The following is a 12,915-nucleotide window of genomic DNA, read 5'->3' on the forward strand; positions in this document are numbered from 1 at the left end:
CGGAGGGTTGTGTGGGTTTTGTTGCGGTTGATGGTGGAGGTCCTTCCTCGAGTGCAATCTTGCCCTCGGTTTGTTCTACTTCGCTGGTTTCAGAGAGCACTCATCGTGTTCGTTATTGGACGCGGGCCACGAAGGCGTGGATGCTTGGTAAGCTTGTGGGTTGTACGTTTGACAGTGGGGACGAGGCCGCTATCAGTGGTCTGGCTGAAGAAATGGAGGAGTGGTGGCCACCTTGAGCAATGATATGCTCTTGATGTTGGCTTTTGGATCTGGTTTAGGTCTTCGCTTTTGCATCCATTGGTTTTTCTCTTTTTGTTTAAGGAGGTTCTTGTTGTTTATATCTTTTAGGGATGGTTAAGTGATTGTGTATTCTTGTGGACGATTGAGGACTTTTGTTTTTGTATTCCTCTTTGTCCTATTCTCGAGCTTAGCCTCTCTATTATTATTAATATATTTAAGTTTTCAAAAAAAATAAAATTCAAACTTCTTTTTTTAAACCCTAATCTTGCGTGATATAAAATCCTTCAAATACTTTCTAAATTATTTTATATCATCAATCCATCATCACAAACACCAAAATAATTGTTCAGAAAATGAATATTTAAGGATTTTTTATTTATAAAGTTGACATGGAAACTAATCTTGCTAATATTTCAGAATTAGATGGCTTAATTAGTTTGGAAAACACTAGAAGAACCAAAATTACACATAATCCGCATGATATATTACCAAACCAGGAATAAAAAGGAGAAAAAAGTAAGAAATGTGATGTGATATAAAGAGAAGAAAAAACTACGTAGAAAATAAAATGAAAAAAGTATGAAGTGAAAGTAGTGTTTTAAAACTCGGCTTGTCATCAACTTGGTTGAAGAACTAAGTCAATGAGTCATTGATTTGACCAATGGGTCATTGGACAAACGGCTTAACTCGATGTATATTAAAAAAAAAAATACAACTAACTCAAGTAAACATTTTTCATATCAAATATGATATAAATATTAAAATGTGCACGCATCTAAAGTGTGCCACTTTTTATCAAGGGATAATCCTCTAATTGGTTCCTGTGGTTGTGTGGCCGTCTGAAATTAGTCCCTCCCGTAAAATCTAAGTCCTCGCGTTTGAAAAGTGTGTGGAAATTAGTCCCTCCGGCGAGGACCTGCTACACACACTTTTTCAAACGCGAGGACTTAGATTTTACGGGAGGGACTAATTTCAGACGGCCACACAACCACAGGGACCAATTAGAGGATTAACCCTTTTATCAATATTATCAATAATATTAAAAGGAGCTACATGGCCCAGGTTCCACTTCTATCTAGCCACTTTTATCAATATTAACATTTTATTTCAACTTTGACTAGGTGTTTTCCGCATTGACCCGTGTTGGACCTAGTCTTCTTTCAACTTTGCTACGAGTTTGATCGGTTTAATGACACGGTACCGGTCCGACTGCACAATAGATCTGAAGTGTCAACTGGACCGGTCATGTGTCCTAATCATGGAAGAACCAATCAAACTAGCCGGTCCTAAAATTATGAGTGAAAATATAAACTAGTTAAAGCTCTATATGAAAGTTATATTCGAGAAATATAACTTATTTTTAAAAGTCATATTTAGCCGCTATGATTTATCCAAATTCGATCTTTTTTTTACGTCGGAAAGATAAATTGCACCCGCTAGTAATCAATTCCTGAACCTCCCCCTACCCAACCCATATGTCCCCAACTCCTACCACTTGAGCTATCCTATGAGGACAATTTTTTTTATTTAAAACATACACGAATTTTTAAAAATTCAAAAAATAAATAAAATTATGCTAAACTAATATAAGAACACAAATATCAATTAAGTGTAATTCGGAAATATGTCGTGCGAATTCAAGATTACATATCAGTACTTAAAAAAATAAAACAACAAAAATTGTTAGGCTGTACTTTAGGCACTGTCACGGCAGTTCAAGTTTAATTTGAGTTGCCAAATTAGAAAAGTGAATCACAATCAACATCACATTCCCCGGTAGTGTTATCCTTGCTCATCAAGTCCTGCTATTGAATACCCTACACAAAAATGTCAATAACCAAAACGTGTGGTCCTAGTGCTTTTGTTGTTTGAGCATGTTTGGATCTCATTGCTTATAATATCCATGTTACTGAACAGGCAAAAGCAAGCAGCCGAAATTGAAAACAATATGAATCGCATTCCAATGTCTTCTGAGACTTATCCTTGCTCATCACGTAAACATTTGTCTATTTTCAGAATACAGCACATGCACCAATAATGGAAAAAATGACATCATCTTGGTCCAACCTCTACCTATAAAATGGATTGAAGCACCACTTAAAATGTCACACACACCCAACTTTAACTAGCTAAAATGGAGATACTACTCCTAAACACCACCATTGTTGCAATCGTATCTCTAATTCTCTTATGCTTGTTCCTCATTCGTCGCTCCAAAAATGTTCATCCCAAAGAGCCCCCAACACTTCCCGGTGCTTGGCCGGTACTCGGTCACCTCCCTCTATTGAGCGGTTCAGAAACCCCTCATAAAACATTGGGTGCCCTGGCCGACCAACACGGACCCATATTCACAATCAAATTGGGGTCCACACACGCTTTAGTAATTAGCAACTCGGAAACCGCCAAGGAATGCTACACCAAAAACGACATTGTCGTTTCATCTCGGCCCAAGCCGGTCGCGGTGGAGCTCATGTCGTACAACCAAGCCTTCATCGGTTGGGCACCGTACGGGTCCTATTGGCGCGAAATTCGAAAGGTTGTCACCACCGCATTCCTCTCCAGCCGCCGCATCGAGCAAATGAGCCAAATTCGCGTCTCCGAGATTCGAACTTCGATTCACGAGCTCGTTGATGTTTGGTCCAATAGCAAAAACAACGAGCCTCAATCTGAGTATGTTATGGTGGAGCTGAAGCAGTGGTTTGCGCAGTTGACACTGAACATGATTCTCCGGTTGCTTGTTGGGGAGAGATATTTCGGTGCTACCGGTAGTGCGGCCGGTGAGGAGAAAGCGGAGAGGTGTTTGAGAAATGTGAGGGAGTTCATGCGGCTGATGGGGACTTTCACGGTGGCTGATGCAGTTCCGTGGCTGAGGTGGTTGGATTTTGGGGGATATGAGAAGGCTATGAAGAAAACTGCAGAGGAATTTGATAAAATGTTGAGTGAATGGTTAGCAGAGCATCGCCAGAGGAGGGCTTTGGGTGAAAAGGGTGTTGATGATAGAGATTTCATGGATGTGATGCTCTCTGTGCTGAAAGATAGAGAGATTGAAGGAGTTGATGCTGATACCATATACAAAGCCACAACATTGGTATGCATTTCTTTTTGTGTGTGTATGTAAAATTGCGGTTACGGTCGTGGTTGCTGCTGCATTGCAGAGTTGCAGACAAATGCAGGATGATGCAGCCATAATTGCAGTCCCCGTATCTGATGCAGGGACTCCAAAACTCATTATGTTGTGGTCGCAATTGTGGTTGCAGAGTGCAATTTAAAAACATTAAATGTAGTGTTTTCTGTTTGAGATAATTATTGAAGCATTCTTCTTATAGATTTGAACTTAATTTTGCAGGAATTGATTTTGGGAGGAAGTGACACAACAGCAGGTACCATTACATGGGCAATGAGTTTACTATTGAGAAATCCTCATACATTGGAAAAGGCAAAAGAAGAGCTTGACATGCAAATTGGGAAGGAAAAATTGGTAACTGAGTCAGATATAAGTAAACTGGTGTATCTTCAAGCCATAGTTAAGGAGACACTGAGATTGTATCCACCAGCACCTTTCTCATCACCACGTGAGTTCACAGAGGATTGTACTTTAGGTGGCTACCATGTGAAAAAAGGAACTAGACTAATCCCAAACTTATGGAAGATCCACAGAGACCCTAGTGCTTGGGCAGATCCATTGGAATTCAAACCTGAGAGGTTTCTCACAACTCATAAAGGGGTTGATGTCAGGGGTCATCACTTTGACTTGATACCATTTGGAAGTGGGAGAAGGGTTTGTGCTGGAATGTCACTTGGGCTAAACATAGTTCATTTCACTCTGGCTAATTTCTTGCATTCCTTTGAAATACTCAATCCATCTTCTGAACCAATTGATATGACTGAGATCTCTGAATTTACCACCACCAGAGCTACCCCACTTGAGATTTTGGTGAAACCACGGTTGCCACACAACTGTTATGAAACTATGTGATCCATGTTAGGTCCTTAATTATTCTTGCTTACTGAACAGTATGGTCCATTTTATATCTTCTATTCTTTAGTTTATCTTTTAAAAGTGTACAATAAAAGTCATACTCATGTGGTTTCTGTCATCAATCAATGAAACGATGAGGTATTGTGCTGCTGTAATATGTTATTTTCATTTGGAAAACATTTGTACCATTAATCATTGTTCTTTTAAGATCAGATTGCAAAAATTTTATTTTTCCTTAAGTAATGGGTTGATTCGAGTCCTCCTAAATAAAAAATAATTGTTAGAAGACTTGTTTGCTCTTTAAATAGTTAAATTTATTTAATTAAATCGTCTCAAACTAACCAGATTATATTATAAACTATACAAATCATATTGTACAATAGGAATATATGATTTTGAATCATTAGGCTTAAATATGTTTTTGGTCCTTAAGATCGTAAAAGAAATCAAATTGGGTCCCTGAATTTTTTTTCTTTGAAATTTAATCTCTGAAATATTTTTTCAATCAAATTAAGTCATTTTGTTCAATTTTGACCGGTCAACAGTCTATTTACGAGCCTAGCTAGCAGATGGTGTCCACGTGAATTTTTTCACATCAATTTTAATTACTGATTTTTTTTTAAAATCATATTTAAAAAAAACGGGACAAGTATACCGTCCTTGTCCCCAAACTTATGTCGCAAAGATTTTTCCCCTTTTCTCATTCTAATGGGGAAAATTTTCCCGAGATCGCTGAGATAGGGGGCTTCGTGGGACAATCCCTACAAAGATCTCATCTTCGGATAAAATTTGTCCTCCCTATGCATATATTATATGTGCAATAAAATCATTTTACGGATAAAATAATAATGAAAAATGTCTCTCAAATATGTATTAGAAGGAAATAATTATAATAAGATATAAAAGCATTAAATCGTGACCCTCCGATTTTTTGAGATTAGGGCCATACTGTTTACCATCAACTTCTATTTTTCTGTCCTCATTTATAAAAAGAGTAAGATTTTTTCTACTTTTCATTTCTGTACCGCGATGCCAAATTCTTCTATTATTTTTTTAGCATCCTCTTAATGATTAGATTAAGTGTCAGGTGAATTTATTTTAAAACTTGAGTTACTTCTTTCATAGTCAAGTAGCCTCTTAAACAAGCAGCCTCCTATTTTTTTTTTTTTTGTCAAACTTGACTATGAATAATGAGTTTTCTAGATGTGGTGTATAGATGCGGTGTATAGATGGACATAATTAAGAATCTTTCATTTTATCAGTAAAGATATTTCTAAATTACCTCCAATAAATCTAAGTTAAAATCACATATTTTAAAACTTTTCAACTTACAACACATATTAAAAATTAAAATATGAACAAGAGTGATGATGTGAAATTTTAATTTTTAATTGGTGAGACAAGGTTGGGACAAAGGATTTACATCCTACTAAATCACCTAATATTAAAGGAATTTCGCACCACAAATTTACTTAATTAAATGATTTAGTAAGAAGGGTAATTCATTTAGTAAGCTAAAGGAATAAGGAAATTTGCGGAGTGAAGAGCCAAAGCTCAAACCCTGCGAATAAACTAATTTTAACAATTAACATTAAGCTATAAAGAAAAAACTGAATTAAATGATTTAGACTTGGAAGAAAATAAAGATTCCGTAACAAAATTGAACATCGCCGGACCAGTAAAAACTAAAAAGAGTGTTATACAATTGCACGTCTCTTCAGCAGCCTAGCATTAATACACAACCTCTCAAGTCTCAATTACCTTTGCTAACTAGAAAAAATGGACTTACTTTCAAGTTCCCTAATTAACTCCATTGCAATTGCACTCCTCTCTATAATAATCTTGTTCTTGTTCCTTCACTATCATTATCGTCCCTCCAATTCCAAAGAGCCTCCCCTAGCACCGGGTGCATGGCCAATACTCGGTCACCTAATTCCACTATTTGCCGCTAATTCACAAAAACCGCCACACAAAATCTTGGGTTCCTTGGCCGACCAATATGGTCCTTTGTTCACTATCAAGCTCGGTACCGCACGTGCCGTGGTACTCAGCAACTGGGAAATGGCCAAAGAATGCTTCACCACAAACGACATCATTGTTTCGTCTCGTCCCACCCTCATCGCGACGCAACAAATGGGCTACAACGGAGCCATGTTCGGCCTGGCACCATACGGTCCTTACTGGCGCGAGCTCCGGAAAATCATAACTCTAGAGATCCTTTCCGGTCGCCGCGTTGAGCAACTCGGCCATGTCCGTGTCTCCGAAGTTCAAACCTCAATCAATGAGCTGTACTATGTTTGGTGTAGCAAAAAGAATGAGGAGTCTGGTTACATGTTGGTGGAATTGAAGCAGTGGTTTACCGAGGTGACGTTCAACATGGTTCTTCGGATGGCTGTTGGCAAGCGCTATATTGGTGGCGGCGACGTGGTTGAGGAGCGTTGTATGAGTGCTTTGAGGAAGTTTATGCGTTTGATGGGGTTGTTCACGGTGGGAGATGCGGTTCCTTGGATGAGATGGTTTGATTTTGGTGGACATGTGAAGGAGATGAAGGAAACTGCTAAGGAGTTGGACAGAGTTGTAGGGGAGTGGCTAGAGGAGCACCGGCGGCTGAGGGCCATGTTGGGCGAAAAGGTTGACCGTGATGATGAACAAGACTTCATGGACATCATGATTTCATTGGTTGATGGAACAATTATTGATGGGTTTGATGGTGATACCATCATCAAAGCCACAGTCCTGGTATGTATACATCCATATATAGTAGTGTAGAACCAAATCCCTCTGTTTTTATTTTTGTCCTATATGTTATTTCTTGTTTTTTTGACCAAAAGATAATATTTCAATAAACAAATTAACAAGAAAAATTAATATATATTGTACAAATTTTCTACACCAATATTCAATGGTTATTTGTTAAGTGAGAAGTAAATTTTAAATGAAAGTGGTAAATGAATATTTTTTTTTCAATATGTCGAAAAGCTTAAATGAACCATTTTTTAATAGGAAAAAAAGAAGAAGATTGTTAATGAAGTTTGAACTTAATTTGCAGACATTATTTTTAGGAGGAGCTGAGACAACCACTGTGACCCTTACATGGGCAATATGTTTGTTACTAAAAAATCCTCACATATTGGAAAAAGCAAAAGAAGAACTCAATACTAAAGTTGGTAAAGACAAATGCATAAGTGAGTCAGATTTAAGCAAGTTGGTGTATCTTCAAGCCATAGTCAAAGAAACACTAAGATTGTGTCCACCGGGACCTCTTTCAGCACCTCGTGAGTTTTCAGAGAATTGCACTTTAGGAAGCTACCAAGTCAAAAAGGGAACTCGACTCATAACAAATCTTTGGAAGATCAACACCGATGCAAGTGTTTGGCCAGATCCATTGGATTTCAGACCAGAAAGGTTCCTTACAACTCATAAAGATGTTGATGTTAGGGGTCATCATTTCGAGTTGTTACCATTTGGATGTGGTAGGAGGATTTGTCCTGGAATATCATTTGGCCTACAAATGGTTCATTTTACTCTGGCTAGTTTTTTGCATTCCTTTGAAATCTTGAATCCATCCGGTGAGCATGTTGACATGACTGAATCCTTTGGATTGACCAACGCCAAAGCTACTCCACTTGAGGTTCTTGTTAAACCAAGTTTGTCTACAAATTGTTATGAAACCATGTAATCTTTGTGTTAGCAGGGTGATCTTTCGTGGTTTTGGAATAAAATTACACTAGTCTTCCAGAGTGCTATGAAATCATGTTAATTATTCTTATGATCCTTGTGTTGGAAATTATGTTTGTCTCTCATAATTCATAATGTTGTGAAATTATATAACCTTCTAGCTAGCCAAATAGATCTTTAACTATTATGAGGATTTACCTAGTATGAACTCCTAAAAAGGTCTAATTTTAGACTGTAGAATATGACCTTTTATAGCAAGCATGCAATTTTTGTTATAAAAAAACGTAACATTTTCGGCAGCACATTCCTTCCTCTTTTCCTGTACTCAACCTCTTTGTGAACCTCATCCAACGAACCTCGTTAATGGCCGTGAAAGCTTTTTTGTTGCTGAAAGCTTTTTTGTTGCTGTCATGCCTCGAGACCACCGTTCAAATAGCCATTGTCGTCCCAACAAACCCAACAAAACCTCACTGCATCACAACTTTGAATAATACTGGAACCCATCACAACCAACACCAAAACAAATCAAGCCACCGAAACTCCTTCTCCGACAAGCCCTTTCAACCACACTTGGTCATACAAAGTGCAACATGACTCCCACATAATAAAGTCATCAAATTGCTATAAATATTTATAAAAATCTGAGCGTACATAATATGAAAGCCTTCGTGCTCAATTTAATAAAATTGAAAGAAAGAAGATGGTGGTCGAAGAAGATGGACTGAAAATATGATTTAAATTTTTTTGAGGGACTAAAATTTATGCGAAAAAATTTATGTGAATACAATCTGTTGATTAAGCTCGCCACTGGACCGTTGATATAAAAATCTGAGCGTGCATATAATATTTATAAACTCTTCTCCAAATAATATCAACAGTAGTAATTATCAGTAATTCAAGGTAAAATATGAAAGCCAACGAAGAAGATCATGTGATCCATAAAAACCTTTAGGTGCATTGAAGGTAAAATTATACAGCTATGGGGTAGTTACAACTTTTTGGGGGCAATGACTATTTTATATTGTAATAATATGTAGAGTAAAAAAATAATAAATAATCAATGTTAGAATATGAAAACTTTTTATTTTTTTAAACTGAATATGAAAACTTTTTTTTTAAATGTATTTAAATATATTGAAAACTAAGTGGGCACAGAGGTTAAAATGTCAGAACGAACAAAAGCATCTAGACCTGGCGATCCTTCTTCTATCCAAATCAAAAAAGAGAAAGCACCTCGGGCTAAGAAGTCTGCGACACTATTGCCGGAACAACGAACAAAAAAAAATCCATGTTTGTAAAAGAAAACAAAAGTGAATGACAATCAACATTAATAAGATCCAAGTAGGAATGCCCTCGGCTTCGACGGCGCCACCAATGGAACAACTTAAGGGAGTCTGTTTCAAAGCAAACTGTACCAAATCTAAGATCAATACCTAACCGCATCGCCCACCAGAGGAAAAGAGCCTCGAATAAATCAGCAGATTGCAACATGACATGAGCTAAAGTCGCCGTCGCAAGAACCTCGCCATCCTCATCTATGGCCAGCATGCCAAACGCTGCAACAAACCTGCGCACAGAGGCATCAAAGTCGAGTTACCATCCACCGCTGGGCGCTGTACAGCAGCAGGTGTTGGGGTTGATAGTCAAGTCTCGCATTGCCCAAGTTTCTAAAATAAAAAAGGAGGTTAAAAATTAGCTATTAGAGAAGTCCCACATCGCTTAGTGTGGTGAAGCAAGGGGTAGACCAAGGTTATATATTGAACCTAGGTTCTTTGTTTTTAGATGTATCAGTCAGTAGCACTTTAAGCTTATATCTGACTTAGTTTAAATATTTTCTTTGTGAGAGTGTGGTTGTACTGGTGCATTAGGGTGAGAGTGAGAGAAGTCTATGTGTTGTAATAATTTTCACATAGTGATAATTCTTTACTTGTCGGTTTAGACAACGGCCGTGGTTTTTCTCCGGTTTTGGAGTTTTCACGTAATTTTCTTGTGTTGTGATTGTGTTTTATTTTTTCTTCAGCTCTGTTGTTTCCCAACAGTGGTATCAAGAGCTTCGGTTCGATGAGATATCACAATTCTTAGTATGCTTTGTGGTTGCAGTATTATCTGATCTTCCACACCAGAAAAGAAGTGTGATATTGTGGAGGTGCTAAAGAGGAGGTTTGCAGCTGCTATGTCTTATTCAAGCGCTATGAAGTTTGACATAGAGAAGTTTGATAGAAGAATCAACTTTGGCTTGTGGAAAGTACAAGTCAAGGATGTGCTGATACAATCAGGATTACACAAGGCGCTGAAAGGAAACACTTCCAACATGGAGGCCGACAAGTGGGAGGAATTAGATTTGAGGGCTGCAAGTGCAATTCGTCTGTGTTTGCAAAAGAATGTTCTTGCAAATGTGCAGAATTTGTCATCAGCCAAGGAACTCTGGGAGAAGCTTGAAGGGTTATATCAGGCAAAGGGCATCTCAAATCGGTTGTTTCTAAAAGAGCAATTCCACAATCTACGCATGGATGAAGGTACGAAAATATCTGAGTACTTTGAATAATATTATCTCCGAGATGGAATCTATTAAAGTAGAGATTGATGATGAAGATAAAGCATTAAGGCTCATTTTGTCCCTTCCATCTTCCTATGTTCATTTGAAACCTGTTTTGATGTATGGGAAGGAAAGTTTGAGTTTTGAAGAAGTTGCAACTAAAATTATTTCGGAAGAAAGGAGAATGAAAAATGATGAAAGCACTTCATCAAGCTCAATATTGCTAACTGGAGGTGGGGCTAATGGGAAGAAGATCCTTGCAAAGAATCTGGCGTGTTGGAAGTGTGGAAAGTCTGGGCATGTGAAGATAAATTGTCCAGGTGGAGCAGTATCTGAAAAGGACTCTGAGGTAAATGCTAGCACTGTCTCCCTTGTTCTGGGAGATGATGGTGATGATCTCATCTAGAAGATTAAGTTTGTCCTTATGGTATTTCCACTATACCATGGAAAAGGACAAGTTATTGCTAGCGGATCAGAAACAGCACACGGGCATTGGTTGACATTGATGCAAGGTGTGTGGTGAAAGGTGTCGATGGCTGAAGAACTTCCTGGAAGCCAACATGGGAGTTGCACCATAAAATTTCAGCAAGGTTTCGACATTTGGAAATTCTTGGAATGGTTTAGTTCCAAGTGAAGAAAATTCCTGGGATGGTTTATTTCCAAGTGAAGTGTACTCTTTTATGGTGGAGTATGATTGTCGGTATAGACAATGTAAGCGGAAGATGTGTAACTCTTACAATCAAGGTGGAGATTGTTGGGGTTGATTGTCAAGTCCCGCATTGCCCAAGTTTCTAAAATAAAGAAGGAGGTTAAAAATTAGCTATTAGAGAAGTCCCATATCGCTTAGTGCGGTGAAGCAAGGGGTAGACCAATGCTATATATTGGACCTAGGTTCTTTGTTTTTAGATGTACCAGTCAGTAACACTTTAAGCTTATATCTGACTTAGTTTAAATATTTGCTTTGTGAGAGTGTGGTTGTACTAGGGCATTAGGGTGAGAGTGAGAGAAGTCTATGTGTTGTAACAATTTTCACATAGTGATAATTTTCTAGTTGTCGGTTTAGACAACGGTCGTAATTTTTCTTCGGTTTTGGAGTTTCCACGTAATTTTCTTGTGTTGTGATTGTGTTTTATTTTTTCTTCAGCTCTGTTATTTCCCAACAGTAGGTCGAGGCAATGATTGGAGCGCTGCCACCCTCTCCATCACGCGCTGAATAACTGAATATGAAAACTTTTTTTTTTGAAACTGGAATCTTGCAAGATGGCCGGTGCCATCTCAAATGCACTTCTTCCATACCGTGTGATTTCAAATGGTATCATTGTTATTTTTACTTGGTCTTTTTTTTGTTACATATTTACATATGGAAATAAAAAGAAAGACTAAGGCTCTACATGAAGCAACAAACAACGGAATCAGCTCATAAGCTTAAAGGAACATAATTTCATCATTTGAATGAGAATTGAAGAAGAAAGAAGATGGTGGTGGAAGAAAATGGACTGAAAATATGACTTAAAATTTGTTGAGGGACTAAAATTTATACGAAAAAATCCATGTGGACACTATCTGTTGACTAGGCTCGCCACTGGACCGTTGACTCGTCAAAATTGAGCAAGAAGACTTAATTTGATTAAAAAATATTTCAGGGATTACATTTCAAAGAAATTTTTTATTTCTAGGAACCCAATTTAATTCTCTTTACAATCTCAAGGATCAATACTAACAGTGGTACCAAATCTACGTTCGGTCACTCACTGGCGTAGTGATACTACCCATTTACTATTTTAAAAATTGTCCTTGCACTCTTAACTCATCTCTATACTTTTTCTAAGCCATGGCTCGACCTCAGCCACGAGCCTCTGAAACTCAATTTCATGAAGGAGCACAAGTCTAGCTATGACGTCGGCCTCTGAGGTTCCGCTTGAGTACAAGCCCAGGCAATCCAAGTACAATAGAATGACTCTAGTTGGATTATTTAATGACACTGATGAAATAGCCAGCAACAACAAGCACCAAGCACCACGTCGATGGGTTGGAGGCAAGGAGAATGGTGTATAAGGGAAACAAGCTACAATTGCACAACAAAAAAAAGCAGTAGAATAACACTGCTGAAACTACTGCAAGACTGAAGACCAGCTAGTAGATATATTCACAGAGCCATTGTCAAGAGTAAGATTGGAAGATCTACGAACTAATGCCTGCAGTTATGGAAATTTGTATTAAGGAAGAGTGTTGAAAATGTGTGCTACAAATTTCCATATGCCACTAAAGATTTCTAAAAGTAGAAGAGTTGTGTAAATTTCAAATTCTAACAATTTTAAAACCATCACATAGCAAGTAGTTACATGTAAGGTTGTGGAAGACAACGATTCCCTAACAAATCTCGTTGCCGCCAACATGTGATTTATCTCGTTGGTTGTTTTGTATCCTCTTCTTATATATTTCTGTTTATAGTTAGTTATTGTCTTTTGGTGCTATCTCTTGC

General features: G+C 37.8%; 2 protein-coding genes across 2 annotated transcripts; both read left to right on the forward strand.

Annotated features, from left to right (window-relative positions):
• Positions 1-2,334: 2,334 nt before the first annotated feature.
• On the forward strand, positions 2,335-4,426 carry LOC130739287 (cytochrome P450 82A1-like). The gene is made up of 2 exons (XM_057591540.1): positions 2,335-3,328; positions 3,587-4,426. Exons 1-2 carry the CDS (start codon positions 2,375-2,377, stop codon positions 4,214-4,216), a joined length of 1,584 nt encoding a protein of 527 aa, XP_057447523.1. The 5' UTR covers positions 2,335-2,374; the 3' UTR covers positions 4,217-4,426.
• A 1,508-nt stretch (positions 4,427-5,934) lies between these two features.
• On the forward strand, positions 5,935-7,973 carry LOC130739288 (cytochrome P450 82A4-like). The gene is made up of 2 exons (XM_057591541.1): positions 5,935-6,958; positions 7,269-7,973. The coding sequence occupies exons 1-2, from the start codon at positions 5,999-6,001 to the stop codon at positions 7,896-7,898; spliced, it is 1,590 nt and encodes a 529-aa protein (XP_057447524.1). The 5' UTR covers positions 5,935-5,998; the 3' UTR covers positions 7,899-7,973.
• The last annotated feature ends 4,942 nt before the right edge of the window (positions 7,974-12,915 follow it).

This window comes from Lotus japonicus, chromosome 2, assembly GCF_012489685.1.
Source record: "Lotus japonicus ecotype B-129 chromosome 2, LjGifu_v1.2".
NCBI classification, from domain to species: Eukaryota; Viridiplantae; Streptophyta; class Magnoliopsida; order Fabales; family Fabaceae; genus Lotus; species Lotus japonicus.

Bases quoted from the DNA above. Each gene is read 5' to 3' on its own strand.
- LOC130739287 (XM_057591540.1), top strand. From the start codon at position 2,375: ATGGAGATACTACTCCTAAACACCACCATTGTTGCAATCGTATCTCTA. The intron at 3,329-3,586 runs GTATGCATTTCT...TTAATTTTGCAG, and splicing joins TATACAAAGCCACAACATTG to GAATTGATTTTGGGAGGAAG.
- LOC130739288 (XM_057591541.1), top strand. From the start codon at position 5,999: ATGGACTTACTTTCAAGTTCCCTAATTAACTCCATTGCAATTGCACTC. The intron at 6,959-7,268 runs GTATGTATACAT...CTTAATTTGCAG, and splicing joins TCATCAAAGCCACAGTCCTG to ACATTATTTTTAGGAGGAGC.